Consider the following 26735-nt stretch of genomic DNA (forward strand, 5'->3'; position numbering starts at 1 on the left):
TTGCACTGGGGTTTATTTTCCTATTATTCCAAGGATTTCTGCAACATTTTCTCTCGAAGAGTGTCAAAGCGGTGTTTTATTACAGACAATGTATTTCCAACTGCAATCTTATTATGGAAGAAAATAGGCCCGATGATGAAATTAACAACCATAGTCACGCAGCTGGACTCGAGGGGTTGTCCACACTGGTAAGTCCCCGCACAAATATAGCTCTGCAGACGTGTCAATGTACGGCTGGTCGTGGTTGTCTCTTCCCTGCAGTATATATGGATGCATGGACGTATCTTTAGAGTTGGGTTCACACTCCCAAGCAATCAAAGAGGAAGCTCTTTAAATTCTTCACCTGCCACTTTCACCTGTGAGCGTCAATCAAGTTGAGACGCACGTCGGTTTCCTGACACGACACTCAAACCTGATTGGCTTTCCTTTGGTTTAGGGCGGTAGCAAAGTTGCCTGTGTTTAGATCCCATTGGAAAAGACGCGTCTCTGTTGGTGTGACGCAGCTTGGAATTCCCAAAGTTCCCAAGTTCACGGGAGGAGCGTTGTGCTTTAGAAAACGTATAGAAGAAAAAAACCGTGGAATTGAGGTGTAAGACAGTGAGGTAAAAGAAATCTCGTTTGTTACCATTTAAATGGATCAGAAAGAATTGATTATGGCAAAGTTGTGCAGGCTTGAGAATGCGGAAGAGTGGGAGTGTGGGAATATTGAGCTACCATCCTTTGTTTACCATCATGAGTGGACGTTGAATTTCGTTTCTACAGCAGTCATTGCTCTTTAATGTTAGTTCGCATCGGTGCAAAGATACACTTCCATTATATAGTAGGGTTGATAAGTGAGTATGAGTCTCTTTTGCTCGTATTAAGGCTAACGGACTCTTTGCTTGGCCATTTTTGGTCGTTTAACCGCTGCACAGATTCCGCAGATGAGTCTGAATGAATGGTTGCCCGAATAGAACACTGCTGAGTGATATAATGAAGGGATGTCTGTTTCTCATTAGGAACTCCTCGTTTCGGTGCGCTGCATCATGTTATGGATGTCACCGGACCGTTATATAACTTGTGGCAATTAAAATATGGTCTTTATTCCCTGTTTTATGAATTTTCTCAAACCATGCAGCGTCATATTTTCCATGCACAACATTACTGACGCGATCATCATTACAGAATTGTTGAAACTAAGCTTCGGGTCGTCATTTTATGATGCAACATTTGCACGCGCTGCATTTTGGTTGATGTGCATGTTTCCTTGTTGTAGACGTGTATGTGTTAATTCCGATTATAAATAGGCTACTGTCCAAAAGTCGGACAACTCTGAACGGCTACATGTCCTTAAACAATGATTGATTTATGAGAAAACGTTGTTTCTGTCGTCGTGTGCAGAAAGCAAGGTTGAAAATTTGTCCCGTGCTGTGTTTAGCTGAGCCTGCAGGGGGCGATGTCTGACAACAGCAACAGCACAGGCAGCAGTGGCTCCTCGACAAACAGTTGGACCCTCCTCTCTCCTGAGGTTAGAAAACAATATTTCCTGCGTTGTCGAAATGTGCTACCGTATCCAAAACCCTAACCCTAACCCCGGAACTGCGCGTGCGCACTAATACTGGGTAGAACCATTTAAAGAGAGGTTGAAATGTCTCAATAATCCAGGGAAGGAAATCAAAGAAGGTTGAATTAGTTCATCTGGATGCAACATTTATTGACAGATACGTTGAAGAGGAAAATTGACTTCTAAGAAACACTGTGTTTGTACCACTGGCAAAAGTATGTGTATTTCAAATTGTGGGGTAAGTTTGTGGAATGGTTTAGATGAAGAACTTACGGAAAGCAAACAAATCGAAAATCATAAATCAATCCAAAAAGAGGTACGAAATGTTTTAAAGAGGTACAAGGATGAAGAGGAGGTTTTGCTCCTCTCATGACAGTGACACCCATGGTGGATGCTGTGAATGTTGTTGTTGTTTTTTTATATCATTGTGAGATAGAGATTGAGAACGACATTCTGATGTGTGAATAACTAAGTTTATTATTTAGGTTTATTAGTTGAGCATTAGAGAGGGGACAGACAATTATAAGTAGTAACTTCCTCCTGCTCCTTTTCGAACACAAGATTTGTTGGATTCTTTTGATGATTCTCATTTAATTCTTCTGGTTTTATTATCAACGTGTTGTTTTTTTTGTTTTTGTTCTGTTTTATTTATGCTTGGTCATTTTTTTCTTTTATTTTGCATGTTCGAAATAAAGACATTTGATTAGAGTGTCAATGGCCATGTGTATTATTGTGTAGGTGTACATCGGTCGCCATCTTACAATGCTGTGATTGCAAACACTTCCTAATCATCTGTGAATAGTACACATGGCCATTGAAACTGTAGTTAGTGGTCACACCCATATTTGCATATGAAATTGGTAGTTGGTTTCCGTCATTGTGTAACTTTATTGTTTATAAGGGTGGGGATACCTGCAGTCAGTTGAGACTGAAGAGGTCACTTATGCCCCTTTTCCACTACATGGTACCGGCTCAACTCGACTCAACTTTTTCGTTTTCCATTGCTGGAAAGTACCGGCATTTTGGTAACTGTTACCCCTTTTCTGGTACCACCTTATCCGAGGTTAAAAAAAAAACTGGAGCTGGTACCAAAATCAATGCAGACCAGCTACACAGGGGGTCCTGTTACGGTAATGGAAAACGACACTTTGCGAGTCGAGTTGAGCTGAGCCGGTACCATGTAGTGGAAAAGGGGTATTAGTTGAGTGATGAAACGTATCTGTCAATAAAGTATCCAGATGAACTGATTCATCTTTCTTTGATAGGTTGAAATGTAGAACACTGGTTTATGGGTCTGTACCTGAAGCCTTACAAACCAACATAATTGCAAGTTATCTTAATTTTGTACCTTTTAAAATTTAGGCTCAAAGTAGTGCAATAACATAAAACTCTTTGATTGTTAACGTTGCAATGTTCTGCAACTGGGTTCTAGCAGAGGTGTGGCAGTCACTAAGGACTGCAAGAAACACATCAGTTCCCACCCAAAATACACTTTTGCCTCGGTGGTATGCATAACGGCTGCTCTGTTTGTTTCACAATACGTATGTGTGTGTGTGTGTGTGTGTGTGAGTGAGTGAGAGAAACGTCCATGTGTAAAAGCCAAGGTGAAAGATGCCGATGAGAGAGGTATGAGTGTGTTCAGGTGAATTTAGGAGCCCCTGGTTTAGCTGCACATAATCCCCTTCTCTTTACCCATTCTCTTGCAAACAGGAGGCTGCTGTTGAGACTGTAGGCCCAGTAGACGATGGAACCGAGAGCCTGGGCGATGTCCCCAGTCTCTCTGAGGAAGTGGCAGGTACTGCTAAGAGTACAACGACATAAAAGTTCTATGTGTGTGTTTTTTTCAAAGGTACAATCCTAATGATTCACATGCAAACAAATGTCCTTTCTGATACTTGAAATTGCTGGTGTATTTAAGACTATAGCTAATCCACAAATCACAGAAAGTTGAATCAGTTCTTCTGGATATAATGTTTATTGACAGATATGTTTCACCACTCAACTAAGTGACCTCTTCAGTGTAAACTGACTGCAGGTATCCCCACCCTTATAAACAATACATTTGCATAACGACTGAAACCAACCATCAGTTTGCTATGCCAATATGGGTGTGACCATTAACTAGAGTTTCAGTGCAATCACACTTGCAACTCATCATCATCATCAGCTGCTTCTCCAGGGTCGGGTCACAGTGGCAGCAAGCGAAGTAGGGCATTCTAGATGTCCCTCTCCCCAGCAACGCCCTCTAACTCCTGGGGGATCCCAAGACGTTCCCAGGCCAGATTGGACACGTAGTCCCTCCAGAGAGTTCTGGGTCTATCCCAGTCTCCCCCCAGTTGGATGTGCCTGGAAAACCTCCAAAGGAAGGCGCCCAGGAGGCATCCTAATCAGATGCCCGAACCACCTCAACTGCCTCACTTCGACACGAAGGAGCAGCGGCTGTACTCCGAGCTCCCTGCGGATGTCCGAGCACCTCACCCTATCTCTAAGGCTGAGCCCAGACACCCTACGAAGGAAACTAATGTAATTGCATGTAGCTGTGCCTCACCCTTTCAGTCACTACGTAAAGCTCATTACCATAGGTGAGGGTTGGAATGAAGATTTACTGGTAAATTGAGAGCTTTGCCTTCCGGCTCAGTTCTCTCATCATCAAAATGGCCCAGTACAACGTCCGCATTACTGCTGATGTTGCACCAATCCGCCTGTCAATCTCCCGCTCCACCCTACCCTCACTCGTGAACAAGACCCCGAGATACTTGAACTCCTTCACTTAAGGCAACAACTCATCCCCAACCTGGAGGAAGCAATCCACCATTTCCCAATAGGGAACTATGGCCTCAGACTTGGAGGTGCTGACTCTAATCCTGGCCATTTCACACTCAGCAGGCCATTTCACACTCCGCTGCAAACCGCCCCAGTGCATGCTGAAGGTCACATTCTGGTGAAGCCAACAAAACCACATCATCTGTGAAGAGCAGAGATGCAAATCTGAGGTTCCCGAAATGGACAGACTCCTCACCTTGAAATCCTGTCCATGAATATCACAAACAGAATAGGAGACAAGGGACAACCTTGGTGGAGTCCGACACCCACCGAAAACGTGTTTGACTTTGTGCTGAGAATGCAGGCACAGCTCTCACTTTGGTTATACAAGGACCGGATGGCTTGTAGCAACTGCCCCGGTATCCCATACTCCTGCAGTATCCCCCACAGAGTGCCCCGGGATACATGGTCGTAAGCCTTTTCCAAGTCCACAAAACACATGTAGACTGGCTAGTCAAACTCCCATACCTCCTCAGCACTTCTGCAAGGGTAAAGAGTTGGTCCGTTGTTCCATGGCCAGGATGGAATCCACATTGTTCCTGCTGGATCTGAGGTTCGACAATCGGTCAGAGCCTCCTTTCCAGCTCACTAAAGTAGACTTTCCCAGGGAGGCTGAGCAGTGTGATGCCCCGATAATTGGAGCACACCCTTCAATCACAAACATTGTAAACATTCCCAAATCCTCTGTGACCAGTACACATGGCCATTAATGGTCATGCCATGGTCCCAGCCATATTTGCATATGAAACTGGTCATTGGTTTCGGTCATTATGCAACTGAATTGTTAATAAGGTCGGGGATACCTGCGGTCAGTTGAGACTGAAGAGGTCGCTTAGATGAGTGATGAAATGTATAAATGTTGTATCCAGATGAACTGATTCAACCTTCTTTGATTTTCTTAACCTGGATTGTTGAGCATTCGTCAAGACAGCTTTACCAATAGATATTAGACAAAATAGACAAAACATAGGTTGAATCACATTTTATCTGTTTGGTGCTGATGTAATAACACTAGTGGCTGATTTTGAATTTACCTCTGGCATTTGGTTTGCTCACACACCACTGCAGTTAATGCACAGTTGTTGTCCGAATGAAAATGATGATCTTAAGGATTGTAGCTTTGTAGTTGGTAGATTTGAAAAACTGCATCAAAACCTGCTGCAAAGTATACATAGAAGGTTTATATCAGTATATTTTAGTTTTGTCACACTTGAGTTGTAAAATGTAACTGTTGTTTGATATTGTTGTTTTGATCAGGTGAATAAATTGATTTTGTCCATGCTGTTGCAGGAGCCACCATGGAATTCAAGCCCAGTGAGATTCTAGCTGAACCTAGCCTATCTGAAGAGGGCCATCAGGTCAGTACAGTGTACTATATTGGTCTGCACAGTACAATGGATCTGCCACGGCAATAATAGCCTACACTGACTGTCAATTTCTGTGTGTTTGTCAGTAGGAGGCCAATAAAAGGTCCATTTGAATTGATCAGTGTTGTTATAAATACCTTTTATTTCCAGGTGTGTCAAGAGACATCCCCTGAGGCCAGCAAAGGTCCCATCCCCTCTAGTCCCACTCGGTCAAGCCCACTTCCTCCGCAAACCTTTATCCCACCCGACCCTGACCTGGAGAGTCAGCCTCCGGTTATCCATGACATTGTAACCAGCTCCCCCAGTGACAACGAGCAACTTGGTGCCATACCATTTGTCACCAACCTCGACTTGGAGGCTCCACTTGACATTCCTGTCACCGAACTCCTTCCAGCTGAGCCTGAGTCAAGGCCTGTCCTTCCCATCCCCGAGATAGACATCCCTGCAGAACTTGTGCCAGATACACCAGCTGATATCGGGCCTGTTCCTGAGAGCCCTGTTGAGTGTCCCACCCCTGCTGATGAACCAGATGCTGTCATCCCCACAGAGACCCTTTCAGCCAGCGATCTATCTTCCCATGTTGATACTATTATCAGCCCCTCTCCAGAGATTACTGAAACTCCAAGCTCAGTCCCCGAGAGCCATGTGTCTGAAAGCACCATCCATGATAGCCCTCTGATAGAGACTGTTGGACCCTATGAGGCAGAAGAAGAGCCATCTATGGAGAAGGAGCAGGCAGAATTGTCTGAGGAGGTGTCCCACTATGAGAAGGAAGAAGGTACGAGATCATCCGCAAGGATAGTTCAATATGATGCACACAAAACTCAGAAACAACATTTTGTGACAAACATTTTTCCTACATTTCAAACAAACTGCACAAATGTTGGTCACTAAAAACATGTCTCCGCAATTTGCAAGATCGCTGATTATGCTCTTCAGGGGGGGGGGGCAGAGCTCAGGGCGCTGAATGACCAAAAATCCTGATCAATCCTTGAACTTAGGATAGATTTCAAGAAATGTCTGTTAATGTACTTTGCAGATACCAAAAAAAATGGTAGGAGAACAAGGCGTAGACTCTGCTGAAAATGTGAAAACTCTCTCCATGCATGAAATTACTATCTTGTGAATTTTTTAGTGAGAGGCCGTATGTTAACCTGAGTTATTTTGATTATCTGCAAGCCATTTGTTTTCTTAATGTTTTGTTTTTCTAGACTTGCTATTCTCTGTACATTCCTTTTTGAGTTTTTGAGTTTATAGTGGGCTGCCACTAAATGATTTGTGAACCCTGGGTTATAGGGGCCATCTACAGTCCACACAAGGCTTCCTTCCAAAATGATGATTCGTTTGGGTTTTAGCTGAATTAAGGCAACAGTTTGAAATACATGCTTCTAGACTCAGCTCAGAATTATCATGCATTTCATACAAATGGATAATTTCACGAGTGTCAGGGTGGCATGGTGGTCTATTCCATTGCCTACCAACATGGAGATCGCCAGATCGAATCTCCATGTTACCTCTGGCTTGGTCAGGCGTCTCTACAGACACAATTGGCCCTGTCTGCGGGTGGGAAGCCGGATGTAGGTGTGTGTCCTGGTCGCTGCACTAGCGCCTCCTCTGGTTGGTCAGGGCACCTGTTCAGGGGGAGGGGGAACTGGGGGGAATAGCGTGATCCTCCCACGCGCTACGTCCCCCTGGTGAAACTCCTCATTGTCAGGTGAAAAGAAGCGGCTGGCGACTCCACATGTATCGGAGGAGGCATGTGGTAGTCTGCAGCCCTCCCTAGATCAGCAGAGGGGTGAAGTAGCAACCGGGACGGCTCGGAAGAGTTGGCTAATCGGCTCTGTGCATAACTGTAGTCCACTGACTTCTGTTTTCATGTGCTATTGACAATGGCATATTTTTCACGATGCCTGCAAGATTTACCATGGATACATGTCAACGACATGCACAGAATTGTCGTCAAACTTTCACCTGCACCTACCAACAAATGGGTGAAAAGTTTCAAGTTGTACATATCAAGTTATGTCCACAATTTACGTCCACAATTATGAGGATGATCATCCTCATAATTGTGGACGTACCTTGATGTGTACAACTTAAAACTTTTCCCCCGTTTGCTGGTAGGTGCAGGTGAAAGTTTGATGACAATTCTGTGCACATCAAGGTACGTCCACAATTATGAGGATGATCATCCTCATAATTGTGGACATAAATTGTGGACATAACTTGATATGTACAACTTGAAACTTTTCACCCGTTTGTTGGTAGGTGCAGATGAAAGTTTGAAGACAAATCTGTGCATGTCATTCACATTTATTCATGGTAAATCTTGCAGGCATCGTGAAAAATGTGCCATTGTCAAAAGCACATGCCAACAAACAGGAAACTGGTATGACCGCTGCAGGAGAACCAGAAGTCAGTGGATTACAGTTATGCACAGAGTCGATTGGCCAGATACAATTGGGGGGGGGGATCCCCCCCCAAAAAAAAGATAATTTCACTATGCTCCATGAAAATTATTCTGCTGTTTTTGTATTTCACATCCTAAAGCTAATTTCGTTCCACAGTTGTGAAGATTTGTCTTTGTCTTATCACTTCTCATATTTGTAGCTCCAACAGACCCATCTAGCAGTTTTGACTTTGCAAGAGATGAGACGAGCAGTGATGATGATGGCCTGAGGAGAAGGAGCGTGCCTTCCTTCGAGACACAGAGACCAAGAACCTCAGATGAGGAAGATGATGATGAGGAGTTGGAGTTTAAGCTGGCAGAGAAGAAAGAGGAGAAGCGTGGGTTCTCACTTAACAAGTGCATTGTGGGTGCTCTGGTCCTACTCTGCCTTGGTTCCCTCTTCTTCTCAGGTGAGTTCAACTTGGTGCTAACTTAATCTACCACATCTGCCTTTAGGTTTTTAGAGTTAGAGATTGAGTTACTCTTTGTTCAGCTAGAGTCAAAATGTTCTGTATCAGCCGTCAAAGGCCTTCCCCTACGTATATATTTCCATCCATCTATCCATTATTCAAACCGATTATCCTGCCCTCAGGGTTGCGGGGATGCTGGAGCATATCCCAGCAGTCATTGGGCGGCAGGCGAGGAGACACAGACACACACACACACACACACACACACACACATATATATATATATATATATATATATATATATATATATATATAAATAACTTTATTAAAAGATACAGTCAATGGTAGGGAAAGTGCTCAACAAATAAGGAGCAAAATAATCCAGTGATTCAAGTAAATTCTTTATGAGAATTTACTTGAAATTTACCAGGATTTGAGAATTTACCAGCTTGTACTGTCTCTTAAAGAATTTACTTGAATCACTGGATTTTATATATATGTGTGTGTGTGTGTGTGCGTGTGCGTGTGCGTGTGTGTGTCTCCCCGCCATCGTACTGCCATATATATGGTGCATTGGTTAGCGCAGTTGCCTCACAACAAGAAGGTCCTGGGTTCAAGCCCCAGGGTAGTCCAACCTTGGGGGTCGTCCCGGGTCAGCCTCTGTGTGGAGTTTGCATGTCTCCCCGTGTCTGCGTGGGTTTCCTCCGGGTGCTCCGGTTTCCTCCCACAGTCCAAAGCCATGCAGGTCAGGTGAATTGGCTGTACAAAATTGTCCCTAGGTGTGTGTGTGTGTGTGTATGTGTGGGCCCTGCGAAGGAATGGTGGCCTGTCCAGGGTGTCTCCCCGCCTGCCGCCCAATGACTGCTGGGATAGGCTCCAGCATCCCCACGACCCTGAAATCAGGATAAGCATATACTGCATTCATTAGTTGGTGCTTTTAGATGTGATTTTTCATGTTATCTACTACTACTTTGGATGTAATATCTGTGCTTAAATTATAACACTGCTTTAAAGAACATAATCAATCAATGTTAATTTGTAAAGCTGTATCGGCCATTTTGGTTGACAGTTCCATTTCCTTGACTGAAAAAAAAAGATTTAGCATCACTAACAATAACTTGTTTCCTTAATTTCATCATCATGCATATTCAAGACTTATAGAATTTTCAAAGCAACTCTCGGTTGAAGACGTGTGCTGTTAGACTTTGCTGACTGAGCTGCGCTATATCAACAGGTCTCTTCTCTGAGCTGGGCAATGGTAGGTCCAGTGGCAAGACTAAAATGGCAGCTTTAGCTTCTGTGCTAGCCGGATAACTCATCATAACTTGTTTAAGCGCTAATCTGGTCTGACTCTGCAGGCACTAGTGGCTGAAAATGGCAGTTTATACACACACACACACACACACACACACACGGTGTGGTGCATTGTGGTATTCACCTCAATACATATACTGTGCACTCTGGATAATAGTGTAATTGAATGGTAAGGTAACATGACATTATGCTTGTTTGATTTATATAGAGAGAGAGAGAGAGAGAGAGAGAGAGAGAGAGAGAGAGAGAGAGAGAGAGAGAGAGAGAGAGAGTAAAAACTCTGACCCACTAAGCAATCCCCCATACTACGCATGTAGCAACAGAGCTCAAGTGTATTCATAAACTTCAGTTGGTCCAGCATTCAGTTGCCCGTATCATTACCAGAACCCCTCCCATAGATCATATCACTCCTGTTCTTCAGCAACTCCATTGGCTCCGTGTTAAATATTGTAATGACGTCAAGATCCTGTTTCTCACCTTTAAGGCCCTTAATAACCTAGCTCCTTCATATGAACTCCTTCATATCCACACGCCCTCCCGCACTCTCAGATCCTCTTCTGCTCTCCAACTCGTTACACCATTGGCCCGCTTGACTACCATGAGGTCTAGAGCCTTCAGTCATTCTGCCCCCCCCTGCCTATGGAACTCTCCCACAAGAAATTCGCAACATTGACTCTCTTTCAACGTTCAAATCTCATCTCAAAACGCACCTTTTCAAACTGGCATATTCAGTCTGGTCCACGCTTCTTTGAGTTTTGTGCAGATGATGATTTTATACTTATCTGGTGTATTAACTTTTTATTGTCTACCCTGCTTTGTTTTGATTTTGTGCTGTTTGATACAGTGCTGCTTGTTGTTTTTAACTGTGTTCTGTAAGGTGTCATTGAGTGCTCTGAAAGGCACCCACAAATAAAATGTATTATTATTATAAAATAACATTGCTATATTTCATCACTAAAGCATCCTTTGCTATTCTGGCAGGTGTGTGGAGCTAAAAGTGTGTATGGTGACACATGTAACAAAAGTGTTTTGTTGTTTTCTTAACTAACAGATGACTTTGACTCCTCTGAACTGAATGATGGAGACCAAACCAAGGTCTGTCTCTGTATTTCTTGTCATCTGTCATCACTCTCTCATTTTGAGTTGTTTAAATTTGAACCTTTCAAAATAGCTGTATGTAAATGAAGTTTGCAATTGCAACACCCTCGGGAAGGATTAACTAAAATGATGAGACGCCGGAATGAATATGTTAATTTGCCAGTGGTTTTTGATCCATATAACAGGACTGGCTTAATTGTGATCCATAGGATATGAATGAGCTGTTGGATAAACTGGCACAGGAAAACCAGCAGATCTCCCAACTGGAAGCACAACTACAGGTCAGCCTACAAATGTTGATTTGAGAAACTATTTCCTGCAGCTTGATGGTCATAATACAGTTTATTGATGTAAAAACAGCACTTCTTTTTTTACCACAATACTCAGTAATATCTAATGCATAACATGTAAGCTGTATTGTACATAAATTTGTTAACTTTTTGCTTTCTATATCAGACCCAGAAAGAAGAACTAGACTCTGCACTAAAGGCAGCAACAGAAAAAGGTGACGAAAAGGGTAAAGAGGATTTGGAAAAAGAAAATGCCAAGATGAAAGAAGAACTGTCATTTCTACCTGGCCTGAGGGAAGAGCTGGAGACTCTGAGGGCCAGGGTGACCGAACTCACCCAAATTACAGGTAAGGATGTGGAAAATCAAAAAGTTAATTGAACCAGTCATCGTTAAGGACTGCAGTTGCATCCCTTCTATCCTGCTCTCATTTTAAGCTTACTCAAATGATAATACAAATGTAAGGCCACTGTGATATAGAAATTAATGTGTTTTCAGAAAAATTAATCCTCTGATTCTATTGCCATCACATGATTTCTGACAATGCTAATGGGATACTTTGATACTTCCTCTACAGCTAATCAGGATACGGCCGCAACTACTCCCAGCTCAGCACCTACCCCTGGCGGCCAAACTGGGGAGAGCAAGCAGAGTGCACCCGGTCCTGAGAGAAGGAAAGATGGAGAACGGATGAAAGAAGAACTTCATAGGCAGAAGGTTCTCCTGGATGAGAGCAAGAAGAGGCTGGAGGGGATGAAGAGAAGTGGTGGCAACCGGAAAGGTGTGACAGACAGCCTGAAGGAGATCCAGAGGAGGCTCTCTGAACAGGTGGAGAAGTTGGGGAAAAAGAAGCCATGGGAGGGCAAGTGGAGCGGGAACAAAGGCAAAGACAATGGCCGGGACCACTGGAAGAAAGAGGACAAGAAGGAATGGAAGGGCGAGAAAGACCGGAAACACGGCAAGGACAGAGGACAGTGGGAGAAAGAGGAGCGAAAAGGCAAGGACTGGATGCTGCACAAGCAAAATTCCCACAAAGAGGCGTGGAGGAAATACCAGGAGGAGTGGGAGAGAAAGAAGGATGAGCGCAGGATGGACAGAGAGGAAAGAAGGAAGGAGAAACCGTGGCACAGTCAGCCAGCCAAGACCTCTCACAGCCACAAGCATCAACATCATCATCATCAGCAACACCAGTCCCAACAGCCTCATCAGTACAACCACAATGACTTCTGGAGTCATCAGGAGGAGAAGCTGAGGCACAATGTCCGCCCCCTGGTGGGCTGCGGCACTATGGAGGACTGCGCTGCGAAGGAGGGGCTCTACCCAGTGGAGCTGTCTGAGTTTGAGGAGCTGCTTGAAGGCTACCTGAGCAAACTAGACGGCTCTCCATCCGAGAGCAAGGACCAGATCCGGAAGCTGACCGCCAAGTTCTTCGAGGATGGTGTGTTCATCCACAACAAGTTCCTGTTCAGCGACTTTGCTGAGGATGTGGCAGACATTCTGGAGGACATGGCAGATGTTTTGGAGGATGACGGGCCGGACAACAATGACGACGACAATGACGCACTGGAAGAGGAGATGGAGGAGTTCGAGCGGGAGGCCCTGTGGAAGTTTTCCGCCACGGCTTGAAATGGTAATGGGAGAGGGCAACGGAGTAGAAATAAAAACACCGTTGACACATGGTGGTTTCACAGCAGGACATGTGTTTCCAACCCTCTCTTATGAAGAGCTGTAATTGTAGTAGAAAAGTTCCTGGTATAAAGAGTGATCGTGCCTCGTAAATGTGTCTCTCCCGGTCTTTAATTATAAGCTAGAGTAGTCTTTTGGGACTTAGTTGTTGTTACCTACCTCTGTCAGGTCACATCTCCCAATGCAAAGTCCTACAGTTACGTTGTGTTGTGTGGATTTATGCTGTTTAGTACTTTCTCAACACCTAATGCATGTTGCAGTTCATTAGATAAATTCAATATTTTCTATTTCAGATTCAGATTACAGAGACAAAGCATAGGGATAGCACAAAGCAGTGTTAATCCAACCTGGATTTAAATATCATTGACAAATAATTATACTTTTCACCTGCTTGGGATACCAGCACAGTTGGGTTCACTGCATCAGAACATTTCACATGTTATCAGGTTAGATGTCAAAAAGAGGAATGTACTTTAAACTGGCTGGTCTTTTCTCTATTTAACTAAAATGCTCTGGTACTTATTTTCATGTGTGGCAGACTTCACATATCTGGTACTCCAGGCAGGTTAAAACAAATGCTGGGAACTATTTGCTAACATCTTTACCCCAAGTCCGATGTACTCTTCCAATCCCAGAAGATCTCCAGATCTATCTCCAGAGTACACAGTAATGAGAATCGGATCAGGTCAAACGAGTTCTGTCTGCAGCTCTTTATTAGATTAAGGCAAACACACCGTGTGCTGTTTGAGAGGCCTCAACGTTGGGTTTAGAGACCAGACTGGTGTTTCACCCTACCAAGTCCAGCTGTCAGTTGGCAACAACATGCAGAACAACCAGGAACCAGTTTAGACATGACACATTCATGTTAAAGCTGCTGAAAAGGCGATAGTACAAACTGATAGCCATAGTTTAGATGGGGGAAAAAACCACTTTGGCACTTTGTCTCACACACACACATCGACCAAGCCAAATTATTTCTCAGTTGTTTTGAACGCTGTCGTCGAGATTCTCTTGACCAGTAGTTCTTGGTAAGTTTTGTAATGTAGTAGTGGGGGCAGCCAACACATGACCACACGTCACTGCATATTCCAGTATATTTCTTTCTGTAGCATGGGGAAAAAAAGTGTTTACCAAGCTACAGTAGTCTCTATCGAGAACCGAAAAGTGTTAATTTCACAATATTTTTATCATTCACCAGAAGAGATTGACTACCAAGCCATGGTTTCTCTGTGCAAGGCGATGGATGACATGAGTTATTGAAGGTGGGACCTCCAGCCCAGTACAGTGTCATACAATTTGTTTAATATATGTACAATTTTTTTGGGGGGGGGGGCGTTCCCCCTTTTTCTCCCCAATTGTATTCAGCCAATTAGTCCACTCTTCCGAGCTGTCCCGGTCACTGCTCCACCCCCTCTACCGTTCCGGGGAGGGCTGCAGACTACCACATGCCTCCTCCGATACATGTGGAGTCGCCAGCCGCTTTTCACCTGACAGTGAGGAGTTTTGCCAAGGGGACGTAGCGCGTGGGAGGATCACGCTATTCCCCTTCCCCCCTGAACAGGCGCCCACACCGACGAGAGAAGGCGCTAATGCAGCGACCAGGACACATACCCATATCCGGCTTCCCACCTGCAGACACGGCCAATTGTGTCTCTAGAGACGCCCGACCAAGCCGGAGATAACATGGGGATTCGATCCGGTGATCCCCGTGTTAGTAGGCAACGGAATAGACCGCTACACTACCCGGACACCCGTGTCATACAAATTAACATGCACACAGATGGTTGGTAGCTTGATTTCTGTATTGAAATGGATGAATAGGTACTGAATTCATCCAAAGGAGGTATATTGGGGACGGGTTTTCTTTTGGTCATTGGGTTAAACAAAAGTCAAGACTGCACCATGTGGCGCTGTTGATTTGCACCGTTGCCACAAAGTGGGAAGCCTCTACATTTTGTGATTAGATTTTTTTCTTCTCTTGTATGGTTTCTGTTATTCATGATGTCAGCACCTGTGCGATGAACCCCACCCACAACTCTTTCATGTTCGAGGTTCAAGGCGCGGATCAAGAGGTCTTGGTTTTGGTTCATAAATGTCGCTGAAGGCTGCGCTTTCATGCATTTCAAGTTTTTTGTTTTTTTCCTGTCACAGCACTGCATTACTTTTTTGTTCCCTAATGTCTAGTCAGAAGAAACCGTGCACATCGCAGACAGTGTACAATGAATGTGGAACAAGTTAGTAATTTTTGTCTTCAAAAAAGCTTATTTTGCCAGCTACTGCTTATGTGCCTTTGCTTTTCCCTGACGGATTGGACAAAAAATGCTCGATATGTTGGATTGATTTGCTTCTGCAAGCGCAAAAGACCTTAGTTTACAAACTTTTTTTTTTTTTTGCTGATTTAAGGGCCGAGATTGAATGTAAGAGAGTTTACACATCAAGTGTTCAGTTGATTTTGTTTGTCTTCACCGGTGTGTGCAGAAATAACTGGGATTATTTCTTTTAATGCTAAGGCCAAAGCTTAACATTTAGACAATAACCGAACAGATGAGTCCTGTCATGAAACACATTTGTGAGACTTAAAATACCTTCTCTTTTTTTTCCCCCTCCTCTTGCTCTGGACAACAAAAGGGCTGTGTGCGTCAGACCCGTCTCTGATGTGCATGACACTGATCCTAGATAAATATCCCTGCTAAAATGAAATTTGAGTTATTTATTTTCCCCACTCGTCACTCATGTCTCCTTGTAGCAGGACAGTAACTAAGCTTAATAAAGTTTTCAGTTTTCACCATCAAACCTGTGAGTGTTTCTACCTTTGTCTGGGAGTTTTAAACTTCAGTATGTATATATCAAAAAGTAATTTAAAGTAGCTGTTAGCACAGCTTAGTATCTGAAAGCAAGCACTTACGTCCTCTTGATATTATTGAATTGATTTTGTGTGTGTGTGTGTGTGTGTGTGTGTGTGTGTGTGTGTGTGTGTGTGTGGCGTTCTAAATGATACTCAGACTCAGCTTTAGTCACCACGGCAAACAATGCAGAAAAGGGAAGTGGTGAAAATGACAGGTACCCGTATCCACCGACAAGACACAGTGAAGATGTTGGTGAATCCTATTACACTTTCTTAATTTGTTTGTCCTATATTGTGTTCTTCTGTCTGGGTGGGAAGAGCAGTGTATTGTGATTAGTCACCACGGCAAACACTAGAAAAAGGAAGTGGTGGAAATGAAGATGCTGTGGAATTCTATTAAACTTTCTCAGTTTGTTTGTCATACGTTGTGTTCTTCTGTCAGGGTGGGAAGAGCAGTGTGTTGTGGTTCAGTGCACTTGTGTTAACAGTTCTCTGTTGCCTTCCGTTATCTACGCTCTTCCTGGAGCTGTCTGTGATTATTAAATGGAAATCTGATCGATGCAAATTGTCTGAAGCGATTATAATGCTTTCTTTGTTTTGTTTGTTTGTTTTCTTGCCCTTTTGTATCTGTCGAAGTCGGAGAGTACTGCTGGCGTCGTGTGTGGCTGCCGCTTCTTCCTCTCGTAGCCCCCCCCCCCCCATCCGCCCCTGTATGTTTGTGCTTTGTTTATCTGTTGTCTTGTTTCACCCTGTTTATTGTAAAGCGACTTTGAGTGTTAGAAGAGCCCTATATAAGATTGATTCATTATTATTATTTAGAATGAAAGTATTTAGGTTCTGGTGAAAAAGAATATGAGAGGGATATAAAAAAAAAACCCACACACACACCACACACACAAGTGAGCCAACCAGTGTGAAAGAGCCTGTTTGTCCTGATTAGATAACGCTGGCAAGTGGCGATGTGTTTAATGACATCTATATGACACTTCAAACCACAGAGACGCCTTGTCATTCCTCGCATACCTGCAATGCAGAGATGGAGTCACGGGCGTCCGGGAGGCGCGGCGGCCTGCTCCGTTGCCTACCAGCACGAGTTACCTCCGGCTTGGCCGGATGTCCCTACAGACACAACTGACCTTTCGCAAAGTACCGCCCCAGAGCGGTGCTTGTCCAATCCTACCTTAGCAACGGTTTCTATGTGGGGGAGGTCCGTCAAGCTTTCGAACAGACAGCAAAATGCTGAAACGGTGTGCCTATTGTAATGATCTGTGCCCTCTGGCTATGTTAACTTATAACATTAATAAAGCAAGGACGACTTCTCTCGTGCTGGGTGTTTATTCACCGACCGGATTCCCACTGACGTTGTTACGTACATCACGTGACTTTGTTGTGGCGCTACGGAAAGCCGTAAGGGACATTAGCAAATCAAATATTACTAGCAAATATTACATCTCCCTTTTCCTGAAAAGTGCTGCTTTCTCTGCAGAGATACAGACCACGTTGAGCAAGTTTATAAGCGAATACAATCTTAATAAGAAAGAATATGAAAGTGGAACTCTTATATAACTGGACTGCAACAAAATAGTGTAAAACATTTCCTTCACTGTCTAAATGTGACACCGTAATAACATTTCATCTTTTTTTTTTCCATTTCATTACTGGTAACTGCAAACAGCAGGTAGGTACACAAGGTAAGTGAACGCTGTAAATATTTCTTTTCAAAACATAGCAGGTATAGTACAGGTTGGTGTAAAATTCTCTCTCTTTTTTAACATTCATAAGTCAAGGATTTGTCTTGGTTTGATCGTGCGACCTGACCTCGTGGTGTAACCAGGCTGTGTGTCTGGTTGTCGCTGATTGTTCGTGTCTGGAGGTTCAGCATGCTCTTGCTGATGGGCTTGTGTGTTGTTGTTAGCGCTGGTAACAGTCTGCTGTGAAGTGTGTGTGTGTGTAGTGTGAGTGTTCACTCTGCTTTGTCGCAGGTGTTGAAGGTTGCGTTGGTAGATCTAACCTTCTTTGGTTTGGATGTGGTAGCTCCTGTCTGTGTTCGCTGGTCTTTCCACAGTTGCAGGTCTCCAGGATCCATCCTCCTGCCGGAAGCGGATTGGTGTGCCTGCGGGCAGGTGGGGCAGAGGTTTGGCTGTTCGGTTGTAGTATGCCTGCTGGCGCTGTTGACATACCTCTCTCCTTTTGTGAACATCCTCCTGACTGGCGATCTGTGGCTGCAGGTGTTTTGCTGTTGATGGGAGAATGGACCGCAGCCTCCGACTCATCAGTAGCTGTGCCGGTGATTTCAGGTTGTCCACCGGTGTGTTGCGATACTCCAGTAAGCTCATGTAGGGGTCTTTGTTCTAGGCTTTGGCTTTGTCCAGGATGCGTTTGGCCGTCTGGACAGTCTTCTCGGAGAGGCCGTTGCTCTGTGGGTAGTGGGGGCTTGGGGTGGTGTGTGAGAAACCCCATGTCTGTGAGAAGTTGCGGAACTCACCAGAGCTGTAGCACGGACCGTTGTCGCTGATGATAGTCTCGGGGATTCCGTGTCGAGCCATTGCTGCTTTCAGCTTCATGATGACGGCAGATGAGGTGCAGCTGTAAAGTCTCTCTAGCTCGAAGAATCTGGAGTAGTAGTCGACAGTGACTATGAAGTCCTGTGAGTTCCATGTGAATAGGTCTGTGCCTATCACTTGCCACGGCCGCTCGGGTATGGCGTGTGACATCATTAGTTCCTTTGCATTTGCGCTGCACCGTTCTTGGCATATGCTGCAGTCTGCTACCGCATCCTCGATCTGTTTCCCCATGCCAGGCCAGAACAGTAAGTCTCTTGCTCGGCATTTGCTTTTTTCCACGCCAAGGTGGCTGGCATGGATGCGCTGTATCATGTCCTTGCGAAGCTTTTGGGGGACAATGATTCTCTCACCTTTGAACAGGATACCGTCCATTTCTGAGATTTCTGCTCTGTGGTTCCAGTATTCCTGGATGCTGGGCGGGCACTTTTTCTTTGTGTCTGGCCAGCCAGTGAGTGTGGCTCGTCTGAGTGCGGTGAGCTGTGGATCTTGCGCTGTTTCCTGCTTGATTTCTGTGAGTCTTGTGTCGCTCACAGGGATGTTGCTGAGGACTGTGTGCACTTGGGCCTCCATCCCTTCCTGTAGGTCACTGTCGTGGTGTTCTATTGACTTGCGTGACAGTGTGTCGGCCACCGGTATGTCCTTACCGGGGCGGTGGATGATTTGGATGTCGTATTTTTGGAGCGCCAGGATCATCCGTTGCAGCCGGGGTGGTGCTGCTGCCAGTGGCTTTTTTAGTATTGCCTCCAGAGGCTTGTGGTCTGACTCCACAATCACTTTTCGTCCGTACATGTACTCGTGGAACCTCTTGCAGCCGAAGACCACAGCGTAGAGCTCCTTCTCTATCTGTTCGTAGTTTTCTTCAGTGCTGTTGAGTGACTTGGACGCATAGGCAATTGGTTTGCCATCTTGGAGCATGACAGCCCCAAGGCCACTTTTGGATGCATCCACTTGGAGTCGCAGCTCTTTCTGCGGGTCGAAATATGAGAGTACTGGACCTGGGTGCTGTGTAATGAGATTCTTCATCTCTTGGAATGCCTTGTCGTGGACTGCATCCCACACAAACTCACTGTCCTGTTTCAGAAGCTGTCTGAGGGGTGAGTTTATCTGTGAGAGGTGTGGAGCGAATCTGGCGAGGTAGTTGATCATGCCGAGGACTGTCTCCAGCTCTGCTTTGTTCTGTGGGGGTTGCATGTCCTTGACCGCCTTCACCTTGTGTGGGTCTGGTTTGATGCCTTCATGTGAGAGCGTGTGGCCGAAGTAGCTTACCTCGGACACGCATATGTGACACTTGTCGGGGTTGAGCCTCACCCCTCGCTCCCTTGTGCGCTTCAGCATCGCTCTGAGACGCTGGTCATGTTCCTCTTTAGTCTTGCCGAACACTAGTATGTCGTCCACTATGGCCGTCACACCGTCCAATCCTTCATATGTTTCATCCACGCGTCTCTGGAACTCGTCTTGAGCGGACACGATTCCGAATGGCAGTCTGAGGAAACGATACCTGCCAAACACTGTGTTAAATGTCGTCAACATTGAGGATTCAGTGCTCAGTTTGATGGCCCAATAGCCTGACCGCGTGTCTAACACGCTAAAGTACTCAGCTCCAGCGAGCTTTGTGGTGGCATCCTCCAGCGTGGGGAGGGGGTAGTGAGGTCGTTGTATCACTTTGTTAAGAGCTCTGGGGTCTAAACACACTCTAAGTTTGCCTGTCTTTGGCTTCTCAACAATGACGAGTGCGTTCACCCATTCTGTGGGTTGTTACCTTACAGATTATGCCGCCTTTCTCCATGCTGTCAAGCTCGTCCCTCAGTTTGCTGCGTAGGGCGATGGGGATTCTGCGTGGCGGGCAGACGACCGGCGTTGCATCTGGTGTGACGCGGAAGGTGCACTCGCCTGGGAACTCTCCTATTCCTTGGAAGACATCTGCATACTCATCCATTATGCTCTGTGATGTGACATTGTTTTCCTCGCTCACAGCCATCACTATTTTTACCAAGTTTAGGTCACGGCATGTTTTCATTGCCATGACTGGTGGGGCGTTTGTGTCAATGACGTAAAAGTCCAGCATCATTGCATTGTCTCTGTACTTACATTTGAGTTTGCATGTGCCTTTCACGCTCAGCGCGCCTCCTCCATATTCAGAGAGTCTGTGTATTGCTGGTTTCAGTGTCACATTTTTGAACAGCGCCTGGAACAGGTTGGTGGGAATAGTATTGGCCTGTGCCCCAGTGTCTAGTTTAAACTTTACCTTCTGTGGAGGTGTGCCAATTCCAACCTCTACGTAAGCCTGCTCGTTGCTTTTTCCGTTGTTCTCTATTGAGATGCAGTCTATGTACAGCTCTGTCTGTTCTCCCACAGCGGTGCTCTCCACTGTAATGTTGTCGAAGTACAGTTCTTCCTGCTCTCTGTCAGTGGTGTACTCTTCTGGGTTCTCTCCGACGGCATGTACTGTGCCGCGGTAGTACTTTGTCTGTCCCTGGGAGCTAGACTTGCATACTTTAGCAAAATGATTGAGCTTCTTGCATTTAATGCATTGTTTACCCTTAGCTGGGCAAGTGGCTTTAGCGCCGTGTAGCCCTCCACAATAGCTACACGCCCTAGCGGCGGTGCTAACGTTACCTTCCCTTTGTCTGAAGTTAGCGTTAGCTGCTTTGGGTGCGTTCGGTTTGTAAGTCTTTCTGCCTATTGCGTGCACCGTTTCATGTGTGCTGCCCTGGCCCATAAACTTTAGCTGTTGCTTTGCTAGCTCGTGTGAGCGGGCTACGTCCATGGCTTTTTCTAGCGTTAGCTCAGCTCCCTGGCTAAGTAGCTTTTCTCTCACTCTGGGTGAGTTGGTGGCAAACACGATGCGGTCCCTGACCATCTCGTCGGCATTTGGGTAGCCACAGTCTTTGACTAGGAGCTTTAGCTCAGTTATAAATTGTTCGAAGGATTCACTCTCTCCCTGCATCTTTTCATGAAATTTATATCTGGCATAAATCGGGTTTGCTTTGGGGGTGATGTACTCAGTGTACTTATCGTAGTACGTTTCTAGCTTCTTGGCTTGTTCTCCGCTGAGTGTCCAAGTGTTGTGCACATCGCGCCCTTTTTCCCCTATCCAGAGCAAGAGGTAGCTGCATTTCTCCTCTTCATTCTTCCCGCGCAGGGGGCCCTTGAACATTAGCTCCGTTGTTTGTCGAAATCGTCTCCATGCTTCAGGTAAGTTCGCCGATTCCCAGTCCATCCGTGGAGCTGGAACGCCGTACGAATCCATATTGGGTATTTAAATCCCGCTACTCTGACACCATGTAATGATCTGTGCCCTCTGGCTATGTTAACTTATAACATTAATAAAGCAAGGACGACTTCTCTTGTGCTGGGTGTTTATTCACCGACCGGATTCCCACTGACGTTGTTATGTACATCACGTGACTTTATTGTGGCGCTACGGAAAGCCGTAAGGGACATTAGCAAATCAACTATTACTAGAAAATATTACACCTATGGGATCTGCAAAGCGGATACTAGATACTACCTGAAAAGTCTGGAGGGGGTGTAAGTTTCTTTCCCTTCCCGAAACGCAAGGAGTGCAATGTCTCCAATGGATTTCGCAGTATAGCAGACCCCATGGCCAGCTTAGTCCACCCAAAATACCTAGCTGCTCCAAGCTAAGCTTGCTACTAGCTATTATTGATAGCTAATATAGCTAACGTATTATTACTGTAGCGAATTCGGGGGACAACGCAACCACAGGAACTGCCGCGGCCGGGAAGCGAACCCGTATCGCCCGCACCGCAGGAGACATCGCTAACCGCTCGACTAAAAGGTCAGACCCGCGAGCTAGCGGCCAGCGTGTCTACTTATCAATGCACGTTACACTACCCCCCCTCCTTCGGGAAGTGCGTCTCCGCGCTTAAGCATATCAGCGCCTTCACGCCTCAGGGCGCATACGCTTCCCGATGGCCTTACGGTCGCCCCATCCCACTTATGACACCAATGTAGCGAATTGATGAACCGCTCTGATGGCCGAGCGGAATAAACCGCCGTTCTTGCAACCTGCTCGTCATGTGGCTGGGAGGTTCGTATCCCGGACTCGCTGTAGCCGGTCGCGTCCACGGGGTAAGGCATTCATTAGGCTAGGCCACCCTTACCCGAGGGATAGTGGGTGTAGATCGGTGTACTTAGTGTTGGGGAACCTGTCGTTCTCCAGCGATCCTTCTGGCCCATCCGGCCGCCTGCAGCTAAGCAACCGAAAGCAATTCTCCCTACGTGGCCTGAGAGTAATGCAATCCATGCGAGGCTTCAGCGTGTAAAATAGCGAGAGCAGCTGACACGAGTTTGAAGAAAACTGGTGTTACGACTATCTCCTTCCTGTGGAAACGTGAGCCAGGGGAGTTATTTGACAAGAGGCCATTGGGTTAATCGGGTGGGATAAGGGGGAAAACTAGAAATAAATTTATTAAAAAAAATATACCTGATGAACGTAACCAGCTTAGTCTGTGGCCAGAGATACCTAATTTAATATTAGCTAATGATAGCTAGCCCACTAACATAACTTTGTTATGCTACTCACACTTTAGCCAGGTTTAGGGTTGCCAACCATTCCTTGAAATAAGGAATCGTTCCTTAGTATGTGTGTGTGTGTGTGTGTGTGTGTGTGTGTGTGTGTGTGTGTGTGTGTGTGTGTGTGTGTGTGTGTGTGTGTGAGTGTGAGTGTGTGTGTGTGTGTGTGTATAGTGTAAGGCACATTATATTTGTTATGCCCGCACCGCCCCTTCCATCCGACCCCCATCCCTGGCCCCTGTTCCTTATTTCCATTTCAAGGAGCAGGCAACCCTAGCCCAGTGCCACCTTTCAGTTCAGTGCATCCCGGGGAGGGTCGGCTGGGATGGTCTCTGGCCAGTCTGACCTCCCCATATCCGGACTATTTTAAACGTTTCTCCCCCTCTGTGAGCTCCAAATGGGGACCCGCCATTCGGAAAAGTCATCCCGCCCGCGGAGGGATCTTCTTTGCCTTATTGTGTTGAAAATACCGGTTCTGGTCTGAAGGTAAAAAAAAATCCCCAAAAAAACCATGGGGCTGTTCCCCCGGCCCCGGGGCATGTCGCTGGCTGCCCTGCGACCCCCGGGAGCCCATACAGAACCCCGAAAAAGCCTGGATAAAAGAACACCATGGGGAACCTTGGCAAAAATCAACACTATAAGACGGTGATTTGACAATGGATTATTAAAAATATACCAATAATAGCTGAAATATTTAACTTACCCTACAGTGCAAGAGCACAATTGGTGCACAATGTGTATCCGACTTGGTTGATGGGGTTTCTCGTTCTTTGATTGAGACCGGTAAGCTTTACCCTCAATTACAGTCACACCGGCAGCCCGGAGTCCACACAAGTCAGTTTTACTTTTAATATTCTGAATGTATCCCTCCTGCGTACTGTAACCCCTTCTGCCTTTCACGGGATGATATTAAGGATGAATTACTCCAAATACATCACTTCTTTTCTCTGGGAATGCGCTGATTTCTTTCTTCATGTTTTGGGGTTTTCCGGCTGCTTCCTGGATGGTTCTGAAAAGCTTGATGGGCATAGCAACAGTAACTAAAGGGGGGCGGGACTCTGCGAAGGTCAATTGGCCGTGTCTGTGGGTAGGAAGCCGGATGTGTCCTGGTCGCTGCACTAGCGCCTCCTCTGGTCAGTCGGGGCGTCTGTTCGGGGGGAAGGGGGAACTGGGGGAATAGCGTGATCCTCCCACGTGCTACATCTCCCTGGCGAAACTCCTCACTGTCAGGTGAAAAGAAGCGGCTGTGACTCTACATGTATCGGAGGAGGCATGTCTGCAGCCCTCCCCGGATCGGCAGAGGGGGTGAAGCAGTGACCAGGACGGCTCGGAAGAGTGAGGTAGTTGGCCAAACTCAATTGAGGAGAAAAAAAAAAGGGGGGGTAAAGAAAAAAGAAAAAGAAACGGAGAGTCACAGCCACAAAATCTCTGCAGGTATTCCTTTCAGACTGTGCAGGCCTGGTTCGTGCATGGTGACACGAAGGTCTCCCAAATGGAAATTATGTCACCAAGCCACTGGAGTATACCTGAACGAAAAAGAAAAGGAATATACACTTTAATCTTTGTCTATTTCATGGGGGATGTAAATGAAACCTTTTTTTTCACATGTTGTGTATAAACGAATTCCTGCTTAGTCATGTTTGATTTTGTCGCTTGAATGGAACAGCCTGACAAAGATCATATCTGTAAAACCCTTGACCAACTAAAGTGGATTTTGTCCTGTCATCAGTACAAAATTGCCCTTTGTAGGACAGAATGGCAGTTTGTTTGCGTGTGTGTGTGTGTGTGTGTGTGTGTGTGTGTGTGTGTGTGTGTGTGTGTGTGTGTACACATGTATTTGTGTATAGTATACATGCATTTGAATTTGTTGCCTGTATGTGTTAAACCCTCAGTAATGGAAATCAGCTTAAGATAAGAGTACCATGCTGGATGGGGGAGAAGAAGGTTGGTTAAGCATTTTCCGCTGATGTCTGCATCGGTGAATGGAGATGGAGAGTATAAATGGTGGGAGGCCAGCTACAAACTGGAGACGAGGTCCTTCATACCTGCTGCTAGGGCATCTTACCTCCAACACAACAGGTGAGACACAATTCTGCGGTCTGTAGCCGCGCATCCCCGGCATCTTAATTATACGTGCCGTACAATTGTTCTTGCTGTTGAGCTACTTCTCTCTGTTTCTGTGTTTCTTCAAAGGCAGCGTTAAGCCACTCAAACCACAATGGAAGCTGCCATCAAAGTCCTTGTCTCTCAGTTTGAGACCTACGCCGGGAAGGACGGATCCTCCAGCACCCTGAGCAAAGAGGAGTTCCGCAGTCTGGTGATCTCTCAGCTACCCAACCTTGTCAAGGCAAGTCATAACCACAACTTCCCCTACCATTTCACTGCTTCTACTGCTTTTCCACCTGTTAAATCAACCCTCCCCCCAGTCCGGAAGATGTAATGTGGTTTAGATGCACTGTTAAGTATCGACATACCAATGAACTGTGGCTAAGAAAAATAAATCTCTGCATTGGATTTTGGTGTCTTGGATTGTACTGACTGTGTGAGGGCTTTAATGTAGAGGGCAGCTTGTCATCCTAGTCGGAAGACCATCCCTGCTTCCATTTATCTAATTGCCTTAGTGGCTCTACACTGAGGACATTATCCCAGACTCAGTCCTGTATTAGCTCAACAGGTAAATCACGGCACTAGAAATGACAGCGTTAGGGATACGACAGCCACGACTGCCTGCCTGCCTGTACTACACATGTATGAAGTCATGGATTTGTTGTGTGGGAACCGTGCAGAAATCAGTGGTTTTAAAGATCTTGGTTAAATGCATCTAAGTGAGCCACACACAAAGTAAGATTCCTGTGTTGTGTTGTGAAAGCTCACTTGGTAAATAAACCTGATTCTGGTTCTGATTCAGTGGTCTTTAGTACAAGCCTTGACCATTAGATGGCAGGGCTGACTTGTGATGCAGTCCAGTATGGAAACCGGTGTTGGCTTGGAAAGGTCACCGTCTCCTTTTTTTTGTTGTTGCCTGCAGAACGCCAGTGATCCAGGGGTGATCGACCAGCTCATGGGCTCACTGGATCAAAACAACGACGGGGAGCTGACTTTCCTCGAGTTTTGGCAGCTGATCGGAAAACTGGCCGGCAAACAGGGAGGATTCAACATGTAGAATATCTCGTCCTCTTCGCCTGTCAACCTTTGTGCAGTCATCCAGCTGAATTATGCCATCTATAGATGTACCTTCAAGTGCAATTTAAGTCTTTTGTCCATGTGCCAGTGCCACATGTAAAACCCTTGGTTAATCATTTGCTCAAAGCAGGAAACTTGGAATTAAAGGCTCCGTTGTCTTGAACTCTTCTCCACTGAACCGTTGTCTTCCTTTTGTTCATCCACCGCAGCATATGACATCCAGCCACCCACGTTTGAGCGGGAGTGTATGTCGGCCTTGATTTAATGGGACAATTGGCCTGTAATACTATATGCATTGCTGCTCCCACAACTAACTACACCCTCCAGACTGATCTTGTTCCATAGGGCTTCATAATGCCTATACAAAGCTGCCTGTCAAACCGTTAAGCCGCAGTGAGGCAACATTATGGTCTGCTATTCGAAGTCTGTCAGTGAGGCCTGAGTAGGATATGAAATAGGGCTACGTAGAGCCGTTCACCAAACGCAGCCCATTGTGTATGCAAGAGCTGGTTTTGTTTTTGCACTGGTTAGTACTTTGCAGTTTAATTACGTTGTGCATGTTTAGTTAGTGGATGTATTCTTGGTATCATGGTCACTCCGTCTCAGTTTAAATGTCTAGACAGAGT

General features: G+C 45.7%; 2 protein-coding genes across 6 annotated transcripts; both read left to right on the forward strand.

Moving 5' to 3' along the window:
• Window positions 1–503: 503 nt before the first annotated feature.
• Window positions 504–24914, forward strand: pbxip1a (pre-B-cell leukemia homeobox interacting protein 1a). 4 transcript variants are annotated; one of them, XM_056298118.1, is made up of 11 exons: window positions 504–602; window positions 1418–1507; window positions 3254–3338; window positions 5657–5724; window positions 5884–6511; window positions 8344–8592; window positions 10958–11001; window positions 11214–11285; window positions 11461–11641; window positions 11870–12922; window positions 24819–24914. In XM_056298118.1, exons 2-10 carry the CDS (start codon window positions 1436–1438, stop codon window positions 12916–12918), a joined length of 2448 nt encoding a protein of 815 aa, XP_056154093.1. In that variant the 5' UTR covers window positions 504–602; window positions 1418–1435; the 3' UTR covers window positions 12919–12922; window positions 24819–24914. The 4 variants fall into 4 exon arrangements, with proteins under 4 accessions (XP_056154093.1, XP_056154091.1, XP_056154090.1 ...); XM_056298116.1 differs by lacking the exon at window positions 24819–24914 and adding an exon at window positions 15981–16270; XM_056298115.1 differs by lacking the exon at window positions 24819–24914 and having other exon boundaries at window positions 11870–15765.
• On the forward strand, window positions 24894–26279 carry s100a11 (S100 calcium binding protein A11). Of its 2 annotated transcripts, none has more exons than XM_056298119.1 (3): window positions 24894–25005; window positions 25120–25273; window positions 25955–26279. In XM_056298119.1, the coding sequence occupies exons 2-3, from the start codon at window positions 25145–25147 to the stop codon at window positions 26087–26089; spliced, it is 264 nt and encodes an 87-aa protein (XP_056154094.1). In that variant the 5' UTR covers window positions 24894–25005; window positions 25120–25144; the 3' UTR covers window positions 26090–26279. The 2 variants fall into 2 exon arrangements, with proteins under 2 accessions (XP_056154094.1, XP_056154095.1); XM_056298120.1 differs by having other exon boundaries at window positions 24901–25005; window positions 25124–25273.
• Window positions 26280–26735: the final 456 nt, after the last annotated feature.

Source organism: Lampris incognitus, chromosome 18 (genome assembly GCF_029633865.1).
Source record: "Lampris incognitus isolate fLamInc1 chromosome 18, fLamInc1.hap2, whole genome shotgun sequence".
NCBI classification, from domain to species: domain Eukaryota; kingdom Metazoa; phylum Chordata; class Actinopteri; order Lampriformes; family Lampridae; genus Lampris; species Lampris incognitus.